Genomic DNA, 26,273 nt, shown 5'->3' on the forward strand with positions numbered 1-26,273 from the left:
AGATTTCCTTTCTTTTCTTTGCTCAGGACGCTTCTGCTACTTTGGATTGTAATTGGCCCCAATTGTTGGTGACTCAACATCGGCTTCTTTCTTGTGCTAATCTCCTCTTTTCTTAATCAAGTTTTTCTTGTCTCGATTTGCCTTGACTTTTGTACATCCTTCTTTCTTTCAATTTTTTCTTCTTCTTTATGAGAGCTATTCTCATTCAATATCACTTTAGGATGAGCCACCAAAACCTTTGGGTCGTACCTTTGCATAATCCTCTCTATGTCCACTTCAAACAGTGATAGCAGATCTAGATTCTCCTTCAAGATCTGCTCTTCTTCATCATCTTCTACCCCTACTAGGTAGTTTAGGCCTTCTACATGCATTGGTCAGCTTGTTGGGTTCAGCCTGTCTTTTCCTGCAATTGAAATGCAGACTTTCTTTTCGCCTCTCCTGATCGTGATCTTATCTGTCTCCCAGTTGTGCTTTATCCTACTTCAGCTGCTAGTTCTTGTAGTGGCATCTGTACCCAAATTCTCATTTGGCACTATAGCTTGAAGCAGCTTTTGCCTATAATTGGGAACTAGATTTAACATTTGATCTAAACGGTGATGTTCAATTTAATCTTGCTGAGATCCTCCCACAAGTTATATTCCTAGTTGCTTTTCTTCTCATCAGCACAGCTGGCATGCCTTGACTTTTTTACATCCTTCTTTCTTTCTCTTTTGCTTCTCTTTCATGTTCCTGACATCCTCTTGTTAGTGTTTCTGTCTGGATTCTTTCCAGATTTCCTTTCTTTTCTTCGCTCAGGACGCTTCTGCTACTTTGGATTGTAATTGGCCCCAATTGTTGGTGATTCAACATCGGCTTCTTTCTTGTGCTAATCTCCTCTTTTCTTAATCAAGTTTTTCTTGCCTCGATTTTCCTTGAGATAATCTCCGAGGGGCGGGCTTTCCTGCATTGTCCTCACCATTCCTTGTGTGCTCTACACTAACTTAGTGATTTGTTCTTGGACGTTTTGATACCCTACCCACCACTGTTCTTGTTTCTTTTTTAGTACCCGCTCGGCATTCTTGTCTGCGTCTTAACAAGTCCTTGAGATCTTGTCACACAGCCATAACTTCTGATGGCTCCTCTTATTCTTTCCTTGCCTCATGGTCCACTTTTACCATATTGACAACTGCATCATTTCCTGTTGGGTTTGCTTCCCTTTGTGGTCTTGCTTCCTGGAGTTCCTGCTCATGGCGCTGGAATATGGGGCAATTGTTTTGTTTGTGCCCCAGACTATTGCAGTAGAAGCAAGCTCCCTTTGGGCCAAATCTTCCACCTCTTCTTACATAAGGTCTATTGATTTGAGGTCCTGTGGTAACTTGGTCGACAGCTAGGTCTTGTTGTTGCTGCTGCCTTTCCACCACCCTTTAGTTCCTATTCCGAGTATTATAGTAACACATCTCTGCAAAGTGATTGTCCCTACCATAGGTAGTGCATACTTGCTGTGTTTCTCTTAACTGTCACTCCTCTTTTGTATGCCCTTGATTGTTACACCTTGTGCACTAGACATCTGGTTTGAGTTTGGATCCTCCGTGTCCTCTGAAAATCTTGGCTAGGGCAGCCCTTAGTTCTTCCTGAACCTTCTTTGCCTGCCTCCTGCCTTTCTTTTTCCAGGGCTTCCGCTCTTCGAAATCCAACTCCTGACTGGATTTTGACTATGATGTATCTTCTCCAGAATCTAATTCTGAGGTTTCTTCCTCCTCTTGTCCTTCTTCTTCTTCTTCTTGGAGTCTTTGTTTGCTTGCTTCAGGACCCCTTCAGCTCTGGCACATCCTACTACCACCACTTGTTTGAACGTAAGGGCTTCCAGGTCGTATGAGGCCACTGCCATCTAGAGCTTCTCCCTCAGTCCTCTAACAAACCACTGGCTCAGCGTGGCTGGAGCAGGATGGTTGGGCTGGTCCAGGCGCATCCGCATTGTTTAGAATTCAGCTGCATAGTCTTCTGTTGGCCTCTTTTTTTGCGTCATCCTCCTCTGAAGCTTTTCTAGCACCTCCGTTATGGTCTTCTCTTTCTTGAATCTTTTCAGGAAATCCTTCTTTATTTCTTCAAATGTTTGGAAGTTCGTCAGACCATATTGGGCGTACCCGCTTGTGCATTTACCACCCACCCAACGTTGTCACAAAGTACTCCGTCTTTTGTGGCAACAGAGCTTTGTTGGCCTGGAATGTGGTTTCAAAAGCAAAGATGTGGGCATTTGGATCCTCCTCGCTCTTGCCCTTGAATTTAAGATACTTGAGGGACATCCTATCCACAGCTGCCAGCTCTTCTCCTTCCTGAGCTTCTTGCCTTCTGTTTGGTGACTCCTAGCGATCTTTCTGATTCCTTGGTGGTTCCTGGATTTGTCTTTCCAATTGCCGTTGAATCCCTTTTATCAGTCTTCTTGGATGGTGCAGTTGTCCTTCGTGCTCTGCAGCCTCAGCCTGTCTGCCAACGGTACTGCATTCCTCTGTTTGAGCTGCTTGCATTCTCCGCGCTTGCTCCATTGTGCTCTTATGGCTCTCTAGTGAGCATTCCTGGCATTAGTTAGTGTGTGCTTTCTTTCTAGACTTCTTTGGACTAGCTTTACTCTATTGATTGGCTATGCGGGACTAACCTAAAACAAGCCTCTATCTTTCTACCCCCGCACCTAGGGTACCACTCCCCAGTAGGATCGCCAAAAGTGTCGGTGTCCGATCGAGACCCGTGGTTCCAGACCACCTAGTCGACTCCGGAGGAAACGTGGCTAATGCAACTGTGCCCAATGCGATAAGCTGACACTAATGCGTTGTGCGCCTAGGCTAAGGGAGTCAATCATGCCAACACAGAGGTTAGTTCCTGCATCTGACACAATTCTTGACATGGCTCTTGATCCTGTTTCTAGATAGGAGTCACGTCCAGATAGGAATGACTCTGAGTCTAGATTCCAGTTAGAAGACATATCTAGATAGGAAAGTACTTAACACAGACTAGGAATCAATTAGACTTATGCAGTATAGAAAATGGAGAATTGCACAGACAAATCACTGTATCACTAGCATGAAGGCTTAGCCCAAAGTACAATGTCGTAGCCTTCCGAGTTGTCACTCTCTACTCTCTTCTCTATCCCATATATCTCTCACTTAGATAGTTCCGTTGTCCTCTTTTACATTTGCCCGGGTACTACCCGTTGGCAAGATCAGTTACAATGTTGTTACAAGAAAGAAGATTCATGCCCAAGAGTTTGTTGCCCAACAGATACATCGAGCGACAGGGAGGGCTGGGTGATGGCCGACGGTTGCATAGCCACCAACAGTTGTATGGCTTGATTTAAAAGTCTAGATGTTCTCAAATGGTCGTGGGAGCTGTGCAAATTCCCAACTGGACGTTGTAATCTATTTTATGGTCCTAGTCGAATGATATGGTCAATTAGTCATTTTGGACCAAGTCGTGGGTTTGCCTAACGTGCCCGACCTATGTTCATGCCGACCTTGGGTACTGTATATAGACTAGCCTGGTAGCCTTAGTCCATCATTGAGTTCATTGTGTTCAAACACTCTTGTAAGCAAGACATTCCCTGTCCAAAGTCTCTCTAGATCGTTATCAAACCTTCCTACTTAAAGCACAAAGCTCCTTGCCCAGAGTATATAGATGAGCGAACATTATGTTCATAAGTAAGATATCCTTCGCCCATCATCAAAGCTCCTTACCCTAACCACACAAATAAGTGGATACAACCAATTACTTTGTAATCAAAGTTTGCAAGCAATAATTATTATTTTACTCTCCACTTCTTTTTTTACAACTTTGTATTATGTTGATCTTGCTTCCTACACACACACACACACACACACACACACACATGTATGTAAGTATACACACATACACACACACACACACACACACACACATATATACATACATACATCATATAAATACATACATATATACGTACACACATATAAGAATATAGTACAACGAAAAGATAGATAGCAAAAGAAAGTGCAATAGACAATGCAATAGATAGAAAATGGAAAGAATTTAAAATCTTGAGATAGGTACAATGTGATGGTGTTATCCACTCATGCGCTCTCAAGTAGAGCTTAGATGGCGATATAACAGACTCTAGATAGAGGATATACTAAGTGTAGGAAGTGGATACTTATAAGCATTGGATACATTAGCTTGTGAAAACTCTGTCCATATATAGTGTTGCAGGTGTTGTTATAGGTGTGTATACAATGCAGACGATTACGTGGCATAGACGGTCACTGCTCTCAACGTAACCAATCGACAACCGCCTCAAGTTCCAACTAATGCTCAAATCCCTAACCATCTCGTAACCATCAATGGTCACAATAACGACCCCATTGACATCTAAGCCGAGGTTCCACCAAAGATACGTACACCAATGGCTTCTTCTCATAATGGGAGCCTTTACAAATGTATACCAAACCAAGGCAAGCATTGAGTGTATACTAGCAGTCTCCCTCAATGTTTGCCCCCCTAAGACAGATTAAGATAAGCTAATTCTCCATGTTCTGAATGTTTGCTAGCATTGAGTGTATACTAGCAATCCCCCTCCATGTTTGTCCTAAGACAGATTAAGATAAGCTAATTCTCCAGGTTTTGAATTTCAATTTGATTCCGGATCTCATACTGATTCCTCAGGATAGTCTGTAGTCTGGACCTCCAATGCCTTGATTGTGTGCTGAATCAAAGTAAGAACAGAATTAACTATGTTGGTGACGGTGGCACAAAGCACGTCAACATTGCGCCTCTTCCATGCCTAAAGAAGTGTAGTATTTGGTGAAAAAGTATCGCATAGTACGGAATCACTTATGCTGGTGACGATGGCACAAAGCGCGCCAGCATTGCACCTCTTTCATACTTGAAGAAGTGTAGTATTTGTGAAAGTGTATCACACAGTTATTAGAATCGAGAGTTTTCCATTGGTTCTGCATCCGTTCCCAAGATAGTTTCGAGAAGCTCATAAGAGTCTAGAATAGCATTGATTTTGATATTCCAGAGAGTGTAGTTTGTCTCATAAAGCTTGCCTTCTATTAAGGTTGGTAGAGACGAATGCGCAAGACCACAACAGCAGCAACAGTAGCAGCAAGCTGAGATAGAAGCCATTACTCCCAATATTCTACGCAAAGAAAGACTAGACCTTATGAACTATTTCTGCTAAAAGCAACCAAGCTATGATACCATATAAGAATATAGCACAACAAAAGGTAGATAGCAAAACGAAGTATAATAGATAATGCAATAGATAGAGAATGGAAAGAATTTAAAATTCTAAGATAAATACAATGTGATGATGCTATCTATCCGTGCATTCTCAAGTAGATCTTAAGATGGCGATCTACACAGACTCTGGATAGGGGATATACTAAATGTAGAGGGTGTGGTTACTCAAGCATTGGATACCTTAGCTTGTGATAACTATGTCCACATAATGCTGCATGTGGTGTGGTAGGTACATATATGATACTAGTGGTTACGTCATAGACACGGTCATTGCCCTTAACGCGACCAATCGACCCCACCGTCCCATGCCCCAGCTACTGCTCGGACACCTGACTATTTACTACCATCAATGGTTATAATAACAATCCCATTGACGTCCAAACAACGTTCCCACGAAAGCCACATGCACCAATGGCTTCTCCTTATAATGGGAGGCTTTTACAAATGTGCACCAAACATCGATGTGAGATACATGCTCAAAGACAAGCATTGGGTGTATACTAACAATACATACATACATGCATACATGCTGAGAGGATGGCATTGGGTGTATACTAACAGTACATACATTGTTACGTACATACGTACGTACATGTGTGTGTGTGTGTGTGTGTGTGTGTTTAATAAATACATCAGTATATAAATATGTATATATGTACATAGGTATATATATATGCATACATACATACATGTGTGTGTGCGTGCATGTATATATATGTATGTATGTATGTATATGCAAACAACTTAATTGAATCGATTGATGTTGAAGAAAAACCAATGCTAAACCAATATGCTTCATAGACAATACAAGACTAGCAGTCCATTTGAACTGAAATAGCTAATTAGCACATCATAACTTGGCTGCTACATTGACTAAGAATAATGTGGATCTTTGTGAAGGGGCTCCTTCACGTATGTGTCTTTTAAGAGTCTGCTTTATGGAGGTCAGTGTTTCTCAATGGAACTTCATCCACTTCCTCAGCCAACTGCACTGCAAGGTTTTGTTTCCCTTGTTGCCTAGAGACTCGCCGGTGCTTTTTGAGCACAAGCCGTGGTTCGGGTTGCTTGACTCCCAAAGCCTTCACTTTGTACCTACAGTCATCAACAAATGCTGTTGAGTCAACCCCTCAACAGATTCACAATTTACTCCAGAAGCATGTATACACCAATGGGGTTGTTCCATCTCCACACATACCATGCCCTATACATGTCCACCTTTAAAAACTTACATGATTATGCTCAATGCAAGGACAAAACCAAGTTAATAGCATAAGCCCACGGGACAAAACCAAGTTAATAGCATAAGCCCACGATTACGCTCAGGGCAAGGACAAGACCAAGTTAATAGCGTAAGCCCATGATAATCACGAAAGCAGTGTACCTCACTTCACTCTCTCTCTTGGTCCCGAACGTCTTCATCTCCATCTGCTCACGATTCTTCAACTCTTCAAGAAGCTGAAGGTAATGTGCATAGCGCTCCCAATCTCCTCCAACCACACAGTTTGGTTCCCCTGTGTGGAAACAGTCAGAAAAGGCACATTGGGCCTCAGAAGTTTTTCCTCTTATCTGTCAAAACAGCATTTAAAACAAGCATTTGAGAGCTGATACTAGTGTGTTAATATAAGAGGACTAACGGAGACCAACCAATACACTATACCTCTGGAAACAGAAGGGGTAAAGACTTAGTAGAGACTTTGGCTAGACCCGGCTGGTTGAACCCTGGCGTATCTGCCAGATAGCCGCCACTGGGCAGTCTCAGTAAGCTCACATTGCGTGTTGTATGTTTGCCACGACCGCTTCTTTCAGAAACCTCCCCTACCATTTGCTCTTCAAAACCTTCACTCCAGCTTTGCACCTGCATAAGCATGGACTCCTTGTCCTAGAATAACTTGAAAACTGGATAAAAATGGGCGCACATATCAGCAGCAATGCACACCAATAATGAGTAGCCACCTTACACACAATAAACTATACCAATTGGTAATTCGCTTTCTAAGGCCTCTGTAACCCTGAACCCCGCATGCACACACACATAGGAAAAGGAAAGAAAAGGTCCTTACACTTGCCACATCATTTTTTAATGAAGTCGTGGATTCATCTTCACAACTGGTCCACAACTTCACACCTGCTTCATCACCCAGGGCATTGATCACGCTGGACTTTCCTACTCCACTTGACCCAATGATAACACTGGTTTTATTTGCCAAGATATCCACCAATGAACTGATGCCCAACTTCATAGCCGCACTGCAGAACAGAGGTTTATAACCCCATGAATTCAACCTGTTTTCCCAATCAGAGATCTCCTGCATTCATTCAACATGTCAAAACACATGCATTAGCCCCCAACAATCCAGAGAAGCCAGCACTGATTATGTAGTGACAACTCAAGTTTACATACTATCCTAAGAAAAGGGAACAAATATTTCATTACATAGTGGAAGGCCTCAACTGAGCACCCTCACCATGCATGTCTTCTTGCCCCAGCCTGGATGTCCATACTGCTAGCGCCCACCAATCCTAAGTCTGTTTTGAGCTACGCAATAGGCACCCTCTTTCTTGGTTTGCAACATTGGGAGTAAGAGAAACTATCCAGAGAAACCAGCACTGATTATGTAGTGACAATTCTCAAGTTTACATACCATGTTAAGAAAAAGGAACAAATATTTCATTACATAGTGGAAGGCCTCAACTGAGCACCCTCACCATGCATGTCTTCTTGCCCCAGCCTGGATATCCATACTGCTAGCGCCCACCAATCCTAGAGTCTGTTTTGAGCTACGCAATAGGCACCCTCTTTCTTGGTTTGGAACATTGGGAATAAGATTGCACAATCTGAGGTTTCCGCACTGAAAACGAACTCGAAAGCTGAGCAAAACAGATTTTCCCACACAACACACCTGCTTCCCTTTTCCCTCCCTCACTTGACTGCCAGAGTGCATAAATACGAGGTAAAGACTGAACAACAAAGCACCTCCCCATGCTCTTTCTCAGCTTTACAGAGAAATGATCTGAAGGCCGCTTTCGGGCTGCAAAATCATGTCACAAGCTGAGCCTCCAGCAGGCCAGCCTTCAGAAGAAGGGGAGAGGGAGGGAGAGGGAGAGGGGGAGTGTTCGTGCCATTGAAAGAAGCATACATCTCTCCATACTAGAGCATATATCATCTTCAGCATCCTCCCAGCACTTTGCACAAATGATTTTAAGTCCAACCAAAGCAGCTTGAATGAGTAAACTAGGTGATGATCAAAAGCTGTTTAGGCTGCCCAAAACTGCTTCCACCTGGTTGCCATTGCTACACATGCTTGAACGCTATGTTTTCCACCTCCTTGACCTGCATGTAGTGCTCCATTTGTTCCCTGCAGCACACTATCATAGCCCAATTGCCCCCCAGTTTAGGATTTCACTTTTACATGTGTGCACCTACTTTAGTCCTTATGGGTTCCATGTTACAGAACACTCATAGCTTCGTTCCCTTCACCAAACAATGGCCTAGATTCACTCTACGAACTCTCTACCCCTGGTATTTTCCAATACACAACGCACATGCATCTAGTATCTGAGTGTCATCAGAAGGGAAGCTACAGGACATGATTACTTGTTATTTACGATTAACAAAAACCAGCCTCGAAGGGCTAAATACAACCACGAAAGGCTAGATACAAACTCGCCTCCATGTACAGGACGAGGATCAAAGAACATGAGGGGGAGAAAGATGCACTTCTCCTCCGGCTGGCCGCTCTATGAGGAGAAGGCTATCTCATATAGGGGGTGGGGGAGGGAATAACCACACAGGTGGCCTGTAGTGCCAAGTGGGCTCACCACCTCTATCTGTGAGGAAAGGGCCAGGTTGCCAGAGCCTCAAGAAGGCTTCCCACCGCTTCCGCAGACGGTCAGAGCCACCCTGTAACTTCCCCCATTGGCTTCTGCAGACGGTCAGAGCCACCCTGTAACTTCCCCATTGGCTTCTGCAGATGGTCAGAGCCATTCTGTAACTTTCCCCATTGGCTTCCATGGAGAGTATGAATGATGTTGAGCCAAATGCTCCTGATGGACTCCGTAGGCAGTGTGGGTGCCTTTGATGACTTCGCTGCATTGAGCTCTCCAAATGTGCCAGGCTGCAATGCTGCTACAAATCTCCCATCTCTAGCATGAACCCAGAGTCAAATGATCAGTAGATGGTTCTGGGACTGCTACTGCCGAAACGCGAAGGTGAGACCTAAAGGACTGAGACTACCGAGGGTGGCCGCACCTCGGACAAGTTGCTGGTCTACTGCCAATGGCCAACCACGTGCCCACCGCCAAACTCCTGTGTGCCAGCAGCCACCAAAACAGGGTGATCTTTCGAGGCCGAAAACTGTCCTAGAGCAATCCACTCCACTAGGAACCCCATCAGGTATATCGTGCCCTCAAGAAAGCCCCCATCAACTCTATCATAGGCTTAATCCAGGAGTACAATGAGGTCCTACTGCCGCATCTTGGTCAAAGTTGTCGCCTCCCAAAAAGTATAGATGTTGTTCAGAATGCTCCGATCCTGAACAAAACCTGTCTAAGTGTCATGGATCAAGTCGGGGAGGAATGGCTGAAGTCTCCAGCTGATGGCCTTGGCTAAAATCTTGTAGGCGGTCTCAGGGAGGGTGATGGGTCTCCACTGCCGAATCTCCAATCTGTCACCACCCTCCTTAGGAAACAAGTGAATCAGTCCCTCTAAGAACCTCTCTAGCATGGTGCCTATAGTCATAATGTCATTGAAGGCTGCTCGAAGGCCGCCTTCCATAAGGAAACTTTAAGCCCATTCGCCCCTAGGCATTTGCCCCTAGGAAGAGCCATCAAGGCCTCCGCCAGCTCCTCTACTGTGTGAAGAGGAGTCAATAAGAAGGTTTGGATAGTGAGAGTAACCACCTCTTATGTGCCGCTAGACCCTCTCTCACATCCAACACCTGTGAGGATAATGGGGCACCCGTGAGGAGGGACCTAAAAAATCGATGGCAATGGCTCTCACATGGGGGGAGTCAGAAACAATAGCTCCATCTTGGCCCCCCACCCTGCGAATACCGTCTCTTCGCTACAATCTCAAAGAAATCCCCAGTGACTCTTATCTCCGGCTTGGGTTCATAAGGAAGCTCTCGCATGGTATCTGTACTCCACCCTCTTCTCCTCTATGGATCTGATCTCTGTACGGGGGGCAGCTAGCCAACTCTCAATCCACGGGTTATCAGCGGAACTCTCCTGACGTCACTGGAGAGAAGAAAGACCCTGTTGATGTTAGAAGTCATCTCCTGTCTAGTTTTATACACCAGGGCCTTTGTTGTGGGTGTGCCCGCCCTTATGAGGTGTTTTCCCATTTTTCCCCACTCTCCGCATTTTTCCCCTATTTTTTCCCATTTTTCTGAGGCTTGGGAGGGCTGCCAGAGGGTGCCAAGAGCAGTACAGTGCTGGCCGACTGGATGTTTATCAGTCGTGGGCACTCTTGCTGCTGGCCGACTGGTTTTGATCAGTTTTGGGCACCAGATTGCTGGCCGATTGCATTTATGCAGTCGTGGACCTTTTTATCAGTCGTGGGCTTTTTCTTATGCTGGCCGACTGCCCTCTAGGGGAGTATATATAGGTCCTCAGCCCCCATACCTCATTTGTATCATATTCGGGATCTTCTTGTGTATATCAGAGCAGAGTTACACGCCTACATCTCTCTCTTTTTGTGCTGTTTTTTCTGCCTGCGTTTTTGCTCGTGTTCCCAGATTTGGTCATCATCTCCGCTGCATATTCTGACATGGTATCAGAGCCTAGGCTCTAGATAGGTCTTGGGATTTGTGTGAGCAAGAGGGGGGCTGTTTTGTGGCTGATTGGTGGACTGTTCTGGACTGTTCGGGAAGAGGAGAAGCAAGAGGAAGGCGGGCTGATTTGCTGGACAGCCACTTGCAGGTATCAGTTCTTCTTTGTTCCCACCCACCCACCCTTTTCAAAGTACATCCCCGCTATGGCAGATCTGTTTGAGATGGCCGAGAGACATGTGAAGATCCCGACACTCCCCACGTTTCCGGTGGACCGTCAGTTGGACGGGAGCAACTACGGCATATGGAAGGTGATGATGGAATCCGTTCTGGAGTCCTATGATCTCGCCGATTTCGTCGTTGTTGGTGTTCCACGGCCGGAAGTAGAGGAAGGGGAGTTACCGTCAACCCGAAAGGACCGGGAGGCCCAGACGCAGATGTGGGATCGCGTCAACGCCAGGGTCCGTTCGTTTATTTTCCTCAACTCCACACCGCAGGTAATCAATCATGTCAAGCACATGACGCTGGCCAGAGGTATATGGCAGCATTTGGCCTCACTTTATAACAGGGTATCGCCCATGAAGAGGATTTCCTTGGAAGTACAGATGCGGGTTATGAGCCCTGCAAAGTCGTCGACGATGCGGGAGCATATTAACAAGCTGCAGGCTCTTCAGCAGGAAGTTCTTCAGGCTGGGAAGGAGATATCGTCAGAGGACATGGCCATCACGTTGCTGTCACATTTGCCCTCTTCGTACTCAGCATTTTACTCCTCTTTGATTACCAGTGGCAGGCTCAGCACCATCACGTGGGAGGAGCTTGTGCCCATGGTCCTGGACCAGGAGGAACGATTCACGAACCCTCCTCAGGGTGGAGGTTCGGAGGCCTTTACTGGCCAACGGTCGAAAGGCCGTAACTCGGGCAAGGGGAAGGCTTCATCGGAGAAGTCTTCTGAGAAGATGTCCGGCGCTGACCGCGAGAAACTAAAGGCAGAGAGGACGTGTAATGATTGTGGCGAGAAAGGCCACTACTGGAGGCAGTGTCCCAAGCGGAAGACCGAGAAGGGTGAAGACTCCTCAGCAATCATGAAGACTCCGGCTTTTGTGCACCTGGAGGTGATGGACACCGATGCTTCATTTTCTTCAGGCAGGGAGGAGATTGGAGGACTCTCCGCAACGGATACTCGGGAGTGGATTCTCGATAGTGGTGCTTCCAGGCACATGACTCCTTCCCGTTCCGGTTTACAGGATCTCTGCAGGTGTTCTGGTCAGATTCTTACTGGGGATACGTCCACTATCCCAGTTCACAGTGAGGGCAGGATGGAGATAGTTCCCGATGGCAGAGGGGGGAAGCATTCCTCCCAGGTGTTGTATGTTCCGGCACTTGGTTTTCATCTGTTGTCAGTGCATCAGATTTGCAAGACTGGCGTACGGGTGGAGTTTGATGAGCATTTTGTTGCTCTCCGGGACAAAGCAACAGGCCAAGTGGTTTGGGAAGGTGGAGTGGAGAATGGAGTCTACAGGCTTTCAGCACTCTCTCTCGCAGGTCCTCAGGATTGTGATGAGTGGCAGTCTAGTAATGGCTACTCAAGTGTGGATACGCTGCAGGTGCGAGCTTTCCGAGACCAGGTGGTGGATAGCTTGCCAGTAGATGGCAGCAGTTGGCAGGAACTTTCCAGTACTGAGGTTGGTAGTTCTTGTGTTCGTGAGTCAGAGGAAACTGAACAGGTCACTTATGCTCTGATGTCTCGTCGTGTTCGGGACATAGAACCTCCAGTTGTTGAGGATGTTCTTTTCACGGAGACCTTTCGGAAAGCCAGGCAGGTGACAGGTGATTACTTGCAGAAGGAGGTGGTTTCTCCAGGCTTTGTGGTTTCGGATTCAGAGGGGGTGGTTGACAGGTTTCATCAGGTTTCCAGGACTTGCTTGTGCACCGTAACAGGTGTTGATCCTTGTGAGCAGTGTGATGTCTCTGTGACTCAGAAGCTGTATGGTTCATTGATCTGGTTGATGGACACCGGATTGGACGGGAGCTTCCTGATGAGGCAGTTGAGCTCTTGGTTGCAGATGTCTCTTTGTGAGGCAGGATTGCGTTTCCTGTGGTTTCTGCGGCATGCGAAGGATCATGGACTCTTGTACATAGGAGGGGGATTGTTGGATGGAGTTCGACTCCACGGTTGGAGTGACTCGGTTTGGGGAGGAGATCCGGACACGAGGAGATCTACTTATGCCCCAGGAGCAGTTTTACGGAGCAGGAGGAGGTTACATTGCAGGTTTGGGCTTCCACTGGAGGAACCCATGGTCATCCAGAGGCACTTTGTTCGTGAACAGATCGTTGCTGATGACATCTTGCTGGAGTTCTGTTCGACGGAGGACAGTACGGTGGACCTCTTCACGAAGTCGCTCTCTCAGGACTTGCTCAGGCGGCACCCCAGCTCCCAGTGGTTGGTTACACAGCCAGGAGCTGAGAGGGGGTGTTAGAAGTCATCTCCTGTCTAGTTTTATACACCAGGGCCTTTGTTGTGGGTGTGCCCGCCCTTATGAGGTGTTTTCCCATTTTTCCCCACTCCCCGCATTTTTCCCCTATTTTTTCCCATTTTTCTGAGGCTTGGGAGGGCTGCCAGAGGGTGCCAAGAGCAGTACAGTGCTGGCCGACTGGATGTTTATCAGTCGTGGGCACTCTTGCTGCTGGCCGACTGGTTTTGATCAGTTTTGGTGTCAAATCCCCACGGATCTTCCCTCGTGATCGATCTTGGTTCGAAACTCGAATCCTGCAAACAAACGAACAACAAACAAGCAAGGGGGTGCAGGCCTGACTCACCTCCCAACCATGACAGCCGTGGGCGAGCCCACAGTCTTGGCTGTCCCCACCGAGCCACGAGCTGAGCTAACTAGGATGACGTACCGACCAATCTCCTCCTCGTGACGTCCCATACCGCCACGAAGCTACCCTCGCGGGCCTCGAGATCGCTGCCGGCCTCGGCTGCATAAAGCAGGTGCACGTCTGCACTAGATCCAGGCTCCAAGACCATAGAGCTCTCACAAACTCGCCAGACTCTCTATGTTCCAATAACTAACCTTGGCCACCCTTTTATAGGCTCTTGGCCGGTCATCGGGCGTCCACACTTGGCCGCCCGCCCGTCCATACTTGGGTGCCCGCCCGTTAGTATATCCCTAACTCAGCTCGTCAATCAGCCTGCCTAGTTCCAAGCTTCCCCAAGCCTCGAAACTAGTCTTGCATGCGTATAGCACACGGTAGATACCCACTGTGCACATGACATACTCCCCTTCCTCTAAGAGCTCACTCCTGAGCTCACTAAAAAGCCAGGGTAATCTCTCTGAAGAGAAGTCAATGTCTCCCATGTAGCGTCCTCCTCAACACGATGCTTCCACTTGATCTTGTATTCCGTGATAAGCGTATGACGCAATCTTCGTTCACGAAAGCCAAGAATCTTTTCAGGTTCGTGCGGAACAAATTTCATGTCCTGGACATCTATAATTTCTTGAGGAGTAACTAACTGATCTGCTCCACCCAGTACTTCCTTAAGTCTACTGACATGAAATACAGGATGAACTTTCACATGAGAAGGCAAATCCAATTCATATGCAACTGAACCAATCCGTCGTGTAACACGAAATGGTCCACAGTATCTAGGGGATAATTTCGGAGATCTACCTGTCCGTAAAGTCTCGGAATCTTTTGGAACTCGCAAATACACCATCGTTCCTTCAGAGAACTCTCTAGGGGAACGATGTCTATTAGAATAAAACCTGTCTCGGTCTTGAGCACTTCTAATAGATTCCTTCGCAACTTGTAACATTTCTTGCATATCTTGCAAAAAATTACGTGCTGCATCATGCTGAAGTCCTGAGAATCCTACTGTAACAGGTGATCTTGGTTGAAAACCGTACATAAGCATGAAAGGACTAAACCCTGTACTCGTATGCTTAGTACTGTTATATGCAAATTCCAACATAGGAAGATAATCCTCCCATGAACTTTGTCTTTTGGATACATATGCTCGAAGCATATCCTCCAAAATCTGATTCACTCTTTCAGTCTGGCCATCAGATTGAGGATGATCTGAGGAACTCAAATTCAAAGTTGTTTCCAACTTCTCGAAAACAAGTTTCCAAAAGTCACTCGTAAACTTAGAGTCCCTGTCACTGACTATGTCCTGCGGTAACCCGTACAGTCTAAACAATTGCTCGATAAACTGCCGAGCTAATTGCGTAGCTGTAATAGTCTTCCGGGTCGGTAAAAATCTAGCCATCTTTGTCAAGCGATCTACCACAACCCAAATAGAATCATGGCCTTGATGTGTTCTTGGCAATCCGGTAATAAAATCCATGGAAATACTTTCCCACTTACTACCTGGGATTTGCAAAGGATGCAACAACCCAGCCTGTCTAAAGCGTTCAGCTTTATTTGCCTGACAAATCTGACACTTCAGAACATAATCTTCTACATACCCTTTCATCTTCGGCCAATAAAAAGTGTGTTTCACTAAAGATAGTGTCCTGTGTACCCCAGGGTGTCCAGCAGAAGGGGCGTCATGACACTCCCTCAGAATCTTGGACCTAATGTCCGGGATCTGTGGTACACAAATTTTGTCATTACGGAATAGTAAACCATTCCGAATCATCCACTGACCTCCTGCAGCCTGAATGGTAGACTGCTCAGTCACCGAGTCTTGGTCAATCAATGAGCTCCCGTCCTGGATCTTCTGCCAAAATGGACCAAAATAACTATCAGTCCTGCAAAGCCCTCTCAATGACTGAAATAAGTCAGTAGAAATCTCGGTGAACGACAAAGTATTCACCTCTCTAATCCGACTAAGCGCATCTGCAATATTATTCATGGACCCTTTCCGATAACGGATCTCAAAATCAAAATCTTGCATTAACTCTGCCCAACGAGCTTTCCTTCCTCTCAAATCATCCGCATCACACACATACTTGATTGACTGATGATCAGTCAATACCACAAACTTGGAGCCATATAAATAATGTCTCCAAACCTTGAGAGCATGAATCACAGCATAAAGCTCCTTCTCAAGGGTTGGCCAACGAGATTGAGTGTCGTCTAGCTTTTTACTTTCAAAAGCAACCGGTCTACCATCTTGAAATAAAGCAGCCCCGATAGCATAGTCACTGGCATCAGTTTCAAGAACATAAGGCCGACTAGGATCAGGCAATGCTAAGATAGGTGCTTCCTTGACTTTATCTTTCAAAAGTCTGAAGGCCATATCCAAATCGTTATTCCAAGTTGGACTTACGTCCACGACCTTTCAATAAGTCGGTCATCGGTAGTGTGAGCTGAGAGTACTCCCGTACAGATTTCCTAAGAAAAACTACAAAACCGAGAAAAGAACGAAGTTGTTTCACTGTTCGAGGTATAGGCCAGTCCAAAACCTTCTGAACTCGGTCATAGTCAATGCTCAATCCATCTCTAGTGATCTTGTGTCCCAAGTAAATGATGTCGGTCATAAAGAACTCACATTTACTGAATTTAGCATATAGTCGATTCTGTTTTAAAATAGATAAGACAATCGTGAGGTGTCTGACATGATCCTGAAGAGTACGACTATATATCAAAATATCATCCAGGAACACCACCACAAATTTTCCCAAATGTTCACGAAAAAGATCGTTCATCATTTGCTGGAAAGTGGCTGGAGCATTGGTTAACCCAAAAGGTAATACGAGAAACTCGTAATGGCCATACCTAGTCCGAAAGGCGGTTCTTTCGACATGCCTTTCATGAATACGTATCTGGTGATAGCCAGTACGCAAATCTATCTTCATGAAATATTTCGCTCCTGCTAACCGGTCAATTAGGTCATCTGATCTAGGGAGAGGATAACGGTTCTTAATGGTCAGCTTGTTCAATCTTTTGTAATCTATACACATTCTCCAAGTATTATCCTTCTTTCTCCTAAGCAACACAGGTGCACCCCAAGGTGATTTACTTGGACGGATCTGGCCCATCCTCAGATAATCTTCGAGTTGTTTAGCCAACTCATCTTCCTCAGCTTGGCTCATCCTATAAGGTGGAATACTCACAGGATGAGCACCAGGGATCAAGTCAATACGATGATCTACTGCCCGTTCAGGTGGTAAACCCGATGGCAGTTCCTTAGGAAATACATCTTGAAACGAATCAAGTATCTTCTGTAATTCTTTGCTTTCAAACACACTTAATTCATTCACATCCATGGAAGGGATGAGAAAAGAAGAAAGTGGAATCAATACACAATGGAAAGCGGTGTACAAAGAAGAATTCATTATATTTCCAAAATCAATTGTATTTACAAGAGGTCCCTGAGAGGGATGGATACAATCACCTAAAATACTATACTTGGTGTCCCTATGCTGAAAAGAAAAAATATGACTAGACCAATCTATCTGGACGTCAAGAGTCTTAAACCACTCAATCCCTAATAACAAGTCTACATTTTCCAGATGCATAACATAGCATTCCAGAGTATCTTTGTAGTCCTGAATCTGGATTGGAAGCATCTCGACCTTGCGATCCCAAACTTGTCTGCCCGCAGGTAGACGTACCTCATAGGTATGGTCGCTGAGTGTCGTGTCAAGACTCAATTTCTGCACAAGTTTGTAGTTAACAAAATTATGCGAACTGCCAGGGTCTAAAAGAATGTGAATTTTATGACCATTCACTTCTCCATAAACTCGGAGAAGATCATGCATGCCAAATACCTTAGAATTGAACAGACAATCAGAACAAGTACTAGGGCGAGAAAGTACAGTAATGGACGTACCTGTCAAAGACAACTGGTTAGCTGCCTTTGGCTTGGGTCCTGCGTTTGACTTGGTACCCTTTTGCTTCGGGCACTCATTACACGTGTCCTTTTTCTTCGCAGATAAAACAACGTCCTTCCTTCTTGAGCTTCAAAGCCCTAAGGAGTCGTTTCTTCTTCGCTGGTGTCGAACTTGTATTCTTCGAAGGTTGGTCCGAAGACTTGCCTTCAGTCGTGTTAGCCATAGGTGCAGAGAACTTTCTTTTATGCTTGTTCCCCTGCTCGGTAACGGGTTTCGATTTGGAAGAGACCATCGTATCATCATAGATACGAGCTGAATGAATGGCCTCGTCCAAAGTTTTACATTTATTATTTTTAACCTGTAAACGGTACGAGTCGGGTAAACCAGCTACGAAAAACCCCAACAGAGTAGTGGGATCCATCTTTGTAGCTTTCATCTGCAAGTCACGAAATTTCTGGAGGTAGACCTCATAAGTGAGGTGCTGCGAGGTCATGGTCAAAGCTGAAAACCGGGCAACAACATCATAATCATCCTCTTTTTTGAGGAATTCTTTCTTGAAAATGTCTTCAAATTGTGCCCAAGTCGTTGGCTTTGGGTTCAGTTCCTTCCACCAAAGCAAAGCTTTGCCGGACAGGAAACCTGCTGCTAACTGTATCTTCTTTCCATCATCATATGGATGAAACTGAAAGTGAACTTGCCACTTGTGTAGCCAAGTGTCCACGATCTCCTTGGTTCGTTGCTTTTGCTCGCCCCCGAACGGTTCCAGAGTAATATTGGGGGGTATCCATTCCCGAGAAAGTAGAGAGGGTAGTGGTTAATAGAGAGATGGAGTTCTGCAAAGCCTGCATCTGGGCTGCGATTTGTGCCTGACGTTCCGCCGAAGAAGCTTCGAGAGCGACTTTGAACTCTTGGAAATCTGATTTTGACACAAACTCGTCAAAAAGATCGGCATCAGTGCCTTCCGTAGCCGGCAAGCCTTCGCGTTCCACGAGGGGCTCCAACTCTGATTCTTGGGTCGACATCGTGAAGAGGGTACGCAGAGAGAAAATTTGATCTTTGCACAACAAAAGTGCGAGCGAACTTGAGAGCTTGAGAGCTTGAAAACTTGAGAACTTGAGAACTCGAGAAGTCGAGAGATGTGTGGCAAGAAGCCCACGTGAGGGGGTTTATAAAGGTTTCCCAAAAGCGAAAAAAAACTCGAAAAGCTAGGCTTAGCTTTTGCTTTAGCTTTTGTGTTTTTTTTTCTTTTTTTTTTCTTGAATATATATATATATATATATACATACATATATATATATATATATATATATATATATATATATATATTAATATATATATATATATGGATATATATATATTCTCTAGTCTTAAAAAAATAAAAACCTTGGAAACCTTAGAGAGAAGAGGACTTTTAAACCTTTTAAAAAAAAGTTTAAACTCCCCAAAAAAAAAAAACCCAAAAACGAAAGCACTAAAACGATGCTTTCCTTTCCTCTTAATCTGCTGGCGTCCGGGGCTACAGGCGTCTCCCGTCGGCGGCCAATTTACAAGGCGGCTGCTGGCGTCACCAAGCTGCGGTCGTCAACCACTGCCGGCCGCCTGATCGCCGTCGACGGCTGCTGCTGACACGCTGTCCGCGTGGGCCTGGGTATGGCAGCGTGGCTGGGCTGGCTACGCAGGCCTGGTCGCCTAGCGTAGGCCTGGGCGCTGCCCGCGTTGGCTGCGTAGGCCTGGCCTAGGCGCTGCCTGGCTGGCTGCGCAAGTCGCCTGTCTTGGCATGCTTGGCCGCCCGGCTGCCCTATAGGCCTAGTCCGCCAGGTGATGCACCCGCCCGCCTGCAACTTGCCTGCGTGCCTGCCACGTCTACAGAACCCCGCCAGCTCTTCTCTCGCTCTCTCTCTCATGCGCTCAACGAAAACAACGTGCTTTTCTCTCTCTCTTTTTTTTTCAGATTCTCTCCCTGCAAGTTATGCGACTGCACAACAAAACAGGCTCTTCTTTGCAAAAGCAATCAACCCTATTCAACCTACCATCTCCCATCATCAACATAGGTTTCTTTGATGAAGAAAAAGCACATACCAAAACTGAAAACTGCAGTATGCACAGAAAAAACAGCAAGTTTTTAACACATACCGTTCTTCGACCTCTTCTTCTCTACCTACCGACTTGCTCGTTCACGAGGTATGCTCTGATACCACTGTCAAATCCCCACGGATCTTCCCTCGTGATTGATCTTGGTTCGAAACTCGAATCCTGCAAACAAACGAACAACAAACAAGCAAGGGGGTGCAGGCCTGACTCACCTCCCAACCATGACAGCCGTGGGCGAGCCCACAGTCTTGGCTGTCCCCACCGAGCCACGAGCTGAGCTAACTAGGATGACGTACCGACCAATCTCCTCCTCGTGACGTCCCATACCGCCACGAAGCTACCCTCGCGGGCCTCGAGATCGCTGCCGGCCTCGGCTGCATAAAGCAGGTGCACGTCTGCACTAGATCCAGGCTCCAAGACCATAGAGCTCTCACAAACTCGCCAGACTCTCTATGTTCCAATAACTAACCTTGGCCACCCTTTTATAGGCTCTTGGCCGGTCATCGGGCGTCCACACTTGGCCGCCCGCCCGTCCATACTTGGGTGCCCGCCCGTTAGTATATCCCTAACTCAGCTCGTCAATCAGCCTGCCTAGTTCCAAGCTTCCCCAAGCCTCGAAACTAGTCTTGCATGCGTATAGCACACGGTAGATACCCACTGTGCACATGACATTTGGGCACCAGATTGCTGGCCGACTGCATTTATGCAGTCGTGGAACTTTTTATCAGTCGTGGGCTTTTTCTTATGCTGGCCGACTGCCCTCTAGGGGAGTATATATAGGTCCTCAGCCCCCATACCTCATTTGTATCATATTCGGGATCTTCTTGTGTATATCAGAGCAGAGTTACACGCCTACATCTCTCTCTTTTTGTGCTGTTTTTTCTGCCTGCGTTTTTGCTCGTGTTCCCAGATTTGGTCATCATCTCCGCTGCATATTCTGACAGTTGAATGCTCCTCTCCTGCTAACAAAATCCCTCCAATCTGCTCTGTGTTGTCTCCTGCAATAAGCTACTGATCTCGCCAAGGCCCGCATCCAAGGTCCGTGTGGCGGACCCTGAGAGAAAATCTAGTCTCTCCCATATCTACTCTATCCTGCTGCAAATCTCAGTGTCCTGTATGAGGCTGTCCGGGATTCTAGTGCTCAAGTGCCTTACCTGCCTCCAAGGACAAAATAACTAAAGCATGATCAGAGAAAGTAGTGCCCACCAAGATACTAATCATGCCCCCGCAACTGCAAGCCCACTCATCCACATAGAATCTATCAAGCCGAGAAAGATTAGGGCCGGTGCTCCTCCTGTCAGACTGCGAGAAGCACAGACTCTCGGGGCTACACCCGAACTCTAGCAAGTGCTAAGGGTCCTATCCCCTAGGTGCCAGGATCAACTCCTCCCAAGTAGAGTACTCTAAGCTTGAGACTGTAGTCGTGCCTCCTCCGAGTTTATCCTCTGCTGACTCTATTATGTTAAAGTCCCCACCCATGCACCAAAAGTCAGTCTAGAAGGTGGCTTTGCCTGCACGACGTTCGGGGCATAAACATTGAGGAAGCCCACATAGTCCTCTCCAATCCTACTGGTAACCCGGTGCGCTCACCTAGTGTCTATTGACACCTGAGCCAACCACTTCCGGCAAGAGCTGTTCACTGACAGAAATACAAACTCCCCCCTGCGTCCTGGAGGGGCCAAAAGAGGGAGACCAAAGAGAGTGACTCCTACCTTGTAAGATCTTCTTGCAGCGACCAGTACGCCTCTTGGAAAGATGGTGCTCCTGAAGGAAAAGAATGTCGATGGGTCCCCCGCAGACTGCTGCTCTTTGCGAGGTCGCAACACGGCTTTGACCCAGCATCCGACCCACTGGTTGGCGTTTCAGGCTTCCCCGTGTGACAGTCTGCTTCCCAAGCCTCAAGAAGGAATACCTTCCTCTTCTCCCGGTGATTGGCGGAGCCATTGGGAGAGTGATGGAACCCCCCCCCCCCCTACCGCTTGGGCGGTCGGGATTCCATCCCTTCCCATCTGTGTTGCTTCTCCGGAGACAATGCCTCACATCATATTTCTTCCTTGCCTCAGGGGAGATCCCATTCTACAGAGATTAGAGTACTTTGGCCTCCCAGGCCAATGCTTCATATGCAGGAAGATGGGACATCTCGCTAGAGCTTGTCCTCGCTGCCAATCCAGCGGTCCCAACTCAATTCATCTTCAGGGGGCTGGAAGGGATGCAGGCCCTCAGGCAGCAAAGCACCAGGACCTGGTTGCAGAAGACACTATTGCTAGAAAGAAAGAAAGTTATATTAACGTCCACGGGAGGCCGAATCCGACCTATGGGACAGATCAGGTACATCCATTTACATTCCACTCTGGCTATCGATGCCAAAGAGGCATAAAACTGAAAAAAAATAACTCAAAATGAACTCTTAAGACTCTTAAGAGTTTAAATTCCAATGGGTTCTATTACATCTAGTTCGAAATTGAGGTTCAAAATAAAAATAGCTATATTTCATCCATGGATGGATTTGCTCTTGAGGGGGGTGGGGTACGGAATTCTTTAATGATTGCTTGTCCTCCTCTGTATATTGCCCATTTGCCATTCTTTCTTGCTTCTTTAACTTTATTCAGCTCTGCCGATCTGTTCTTGAGTTGTAGTGGGGTGAGTTCATCAGCTATCCATACCTTTGTCCCTTGGAGAGACCTTGTTTGCTTCATCTCTGCTATTTTCTCATTGTTGTCCATATAGGAGACTTTTGCCTGTGTACCCTTTACTATAATAGAGATAGGGTCTCCTAAGTCCACGAAGGGGACTACTTTGCTCAGTTGTGCTGTAAGTACATCTGTATCTAATATGTAGTCTTCTCGAAGCTCTTGAGCTATGTCTGCCCTATCCCAGCCTTGAGGAAGACCACCGACTCTGATTACCTTTTTGTTACTTTCCATTCGTTCCTTTTCTTTGACTGCTGATATGACTTCTTTAACAAAATCTTGTGAGTTAACTGAATTTACCTTTGAAACATGGTTTGTCGTTTCTGTTTGTAGTGTTGTAGGTATGGGTCCTTCTCGTGCTTCCTCTTGCTTCGTCTTCATGGTTTGCACTTGCACTTTCAGTTCGTTGATTTGTTCATCTTTCTTGATAGTCTCGTGTTTCAGTGCTGCTAATTCTCCCTGGAGTTTCTTCACTTCTTGCATGAGGTAGGCTTCCCATGGTGTCGGCTTGCTCACGGGTGGAGGAATGGGCGGTAATCGTGAAGCGGTGACTGAGGCAAAAGACTTCTTACGAACGAGTCTCCCCTCAAGGGTACCATCATTCAACCCACAACACAAAGGGGGCCTAGGCATCATCAACCCTGCCATTCAAAGTCGTGCCTTGCTCGGCAAGTTGATTGTTACAGGACTTCTCCCAGGTGGTGAACCTTGGAGGGGACTTCCTCTTGGCCTAGATTTCAGCCCGAAAGCAAGCTTGGGGGGCCCTTGGCTGCAGAGCATTAGATGGATCTTCACCGAGATGCATGCCTGCGACTTTAGCCCAGCTTTTGAGGACAGATTTGCCGCCACCCTACTCTGAGCTTGGGATCACCTTTGGCTAGCCCTCCAGCAGTCAATTCCGATAACCTCAGAGGAATGTCTTCGACAGTCCTTGATTTGTTTACCTAGTGGCCACATGCTGGGGGGCCCGACCCCATGTATCTTGGGGAGCGTTGGGCATAGGACCTGCCAGATCCCTTGGAGATTGTCATGCATTCAGACAGCTTCTGCCTAAGGCTCAAGGGAGAGACCTAGATGGGATCCAGGCCAGAGACAGACTCAGCTTCGACATGGACTCTACTAAGCCTCAGGGGTGGCTGACCCCTATCCCTGACCTGATCCCCGCAGTAGCCGGGCGTGTTTACTAGGCATGATATTCTCTTGGCAGTTCATGGCGCGGATGAGAATTGCGCCTTGTTCACTTTTTCGATTGGACCCATGGGAGAGATGAGAGAGATTAGAGCGCCCTTTCGCACCATCCTCATGATCTGCGCATCACCGACGCTCAGATGGAGCTGGGAGGCTCATGCCATAGAGATCAGGATGGGGAGGTGGTGTCCTCCACTTTGGAGGTGCTGCTCTGTGTTCCTTCATATCTCAGTTGCACCACCCCTTCCCCCCTCTAATAGATACCTACATTGCGACCACTGGAGTTCAGAGGATGCTTACTCTCGAGCACGAATAGAGTGGCAACACATGGAGGACAGGATCCGTGCCCACTTGGCGCGCCTTTGTCCAAGGATTGACTGTGTGACTACTCCCTGTCGAAACCCATGCCCAAGACTATTCGATTGGGAGGCAATTCCGATAGCTCTGCCTCCCACGGAGATTGATATGCGGATTGCCTCATGGAACATTCAAGGTTTTGGGGGGCCTCAATGCTTTCAGAGGCGAGGTTTCCTTAGAGGAGAGCTCCATAGAAGGCCTCGACCGTACGTAGTACGACGGGGCTCAGCTGCATGACTCTATCTGACGCCGTTGGTGAGTCAAACTTAGCCTAGTAGTAACCGCATCCCAAAGGATGAATATCGGTAATCTTTATAGGCACTCCAAGGAGGCTAGCCTGTGAAAGGCCCGCTTCTGAGAAGGACAGGCAAGGGGCAGCAGCCTCAGTCGGGGATGACGGAGTGGCTGCCATAGAGTTCTCCTAGGGGCGAAGACCAGAAGAGGCCAAAACTTGCCAAAAAATAAAGAAACCCGTGAACTGAAAAACTGCCTACTGGTACGGAAGGGGAGAGGTGACAGAGGAGACGAAGCCAAAGGGAAACATGGGGGGGGGGGGTACCCAAGGCAAACAGAGGGGGGCAGTTAGGCCAAAGGCACAAAGTGGGAGGGGGGCGGCGATGGCAAACTGGAGGGGGGGCACGAACGCTGGCAGGGAGCAGGACAATGGGGGGCGTTCGCAGCTCACTTGATTCTTCTTTTGACATGATTGCTTGTTTGGATCATATCCGTGTAGAAGTCCAGTTTGAATTTTAGCTTTGAGACTAAGAGCCAATTGAAATGACTGTGATTAGGCAATGCCTGTGAATGGGCAGTTGAAAAGACAATGCCTTGTAAGATGGGAAATCTATGTTGTGTATTTGTGAGAGCTAGTTCTACTCATGCCTGATTGTGGGTCACATCACACGCGTATAGACGTGAATTGATTTCTACGCATGGACATGTGGGTCACTTGTGAATGGGCAGTTGAAAAGACAATATCTATGTTGTGTATTTGTGAGAGCTAGTTCTACTCGTGCCTGACTGTGGGTCACATGTATAGACGTGAATTGATTTCTACGCATGGACACTTCATGAGATTTGATGCTTGCATTGTTTACATCTGGAAGAGAGGATTAGCCATCCCAGGTGCAGGCAGTCGTAAATAATAAGTATGTGAAACTAGGAAGTTATTCAATTTTTGCCAAATAAGCGATTTATTAATAGCAGCTTTCTTGATGTACCCTTTGTGGATGATTTTTCAGGTTACAAAAGGCAGCCTCACTCTCTCCTCTGAAAAAGAATGAACTACTTCTGCACTACTCGTTGAGCTGCCATCCCTGCACTCCACTTCATTTGGATGACCTCACACACCTATACAGCCATAAGCACTGCTGTTCAAACAGCCAGAGTGTTGCTGCTGTACATACTGGTGAAAGAACTAAATGCCCAGTATCCCATCTCTCCAACTGAGGGTGCAATGCTGAATGTTGTGGGGCTTCGGGTTAGCAGACCAGCAGCTATGGAGGATGATGGACCTCCATGGTGTTTGTGTAGAAGAGAGAGGAAGTGTGAGATGTAACAAACTGAAAGCTGACGATTACATAGTACACACAATGTAGTGCTTGTATTGATTGATATGAAGTTCACAAGGTACAATACTTATATAGGCTGAATGCCTTATCTTTCTCAACATTCTATTCATGGGGTAGTGACACTTGGCTAAACTAATGACATCCTTGCTTACACACACAAACACTCTAGTGGCTATAAGAGGTTGTTGACATGCGTATACGCACTTACTCATATAAGTGAGTGTTCACACACACACATAAGGGTTGTTCCCACACAGACAAACAAGGGTACACGTGGATGATGGATACACACACAGAGACTCCGAAATACCCAACAAACCCCCCTTCAGAGTTAGGGTGGTGTTATGAGGAATACGCACCACATGACGCAAAAGATCACAGTGGCCATACCTAACGTGAAACCACAATCAAGCCTGCAAATGGAGCATGACCACACATAAGATTGTTCAGATTCCAGAACTATCCCTCCCTGACTCAAAACAGGGATAACATAGGAATGGAGCCTTTTATAAAATAAGGTGATACAAACATATAAGAGAGAAAACACACATGGTTTATATAATTCAGATTTCCGGGGAC

General features: G+C 46.6%; 1 protein-coding gene across 1 annotated transcript in view; it reads right to left on the bottom strand.

Annotated features, from left to right (window-relative positions):
• Positions 1-6,010: 6,010 nt before the first annotated feature.
• Positions 6,011-26,273, bottom strand: part of LOC147613035 (small ribosomal subunit biogenesis GTPase RsgA 1, mitochondrial-like) — a 39,255-nt gene continuing 18,992 nt past the window's right edge. The window contains exons 3-6 of the mRNA XM_086782333.1: positions 7,308-7,553; positions 6,905-7,102; positions 6,629-6,813; positions 6,011-6,339 (exon numbers count right to left, since the gene is read on the bottom strand). Of these exons, the coding sequence (XP_086638459.1) occupies positions 6,171-6,339; positions 6,629-6,813; positions 6,905-7,102; positions 7,308-7,553 (798 nt within the window). The 3' untranslated portion in view covers positions 6,011-6,170. The remainder of the gene's footprint in view (positions 6,340-6,628; positions 6,814-6,904; positions 7,103-7,307; positions 7,554-26,273) is intronic.

This window comes from Cibotium barometz, chromosome 44, assembly GCF_041138505.1.
Source record: "Cibotium barometz isolate CiBa-2024 chromosome 44, ASM4113850v1, whole genome shotgun sequence".
NCBI classification, from domain to species: Eukaryota; Viridiplantae; Streptophyta; class Polypodiopsida; order Cyatheales; family Cibotiaceae; genus Cibotium; species Cibotium barometz.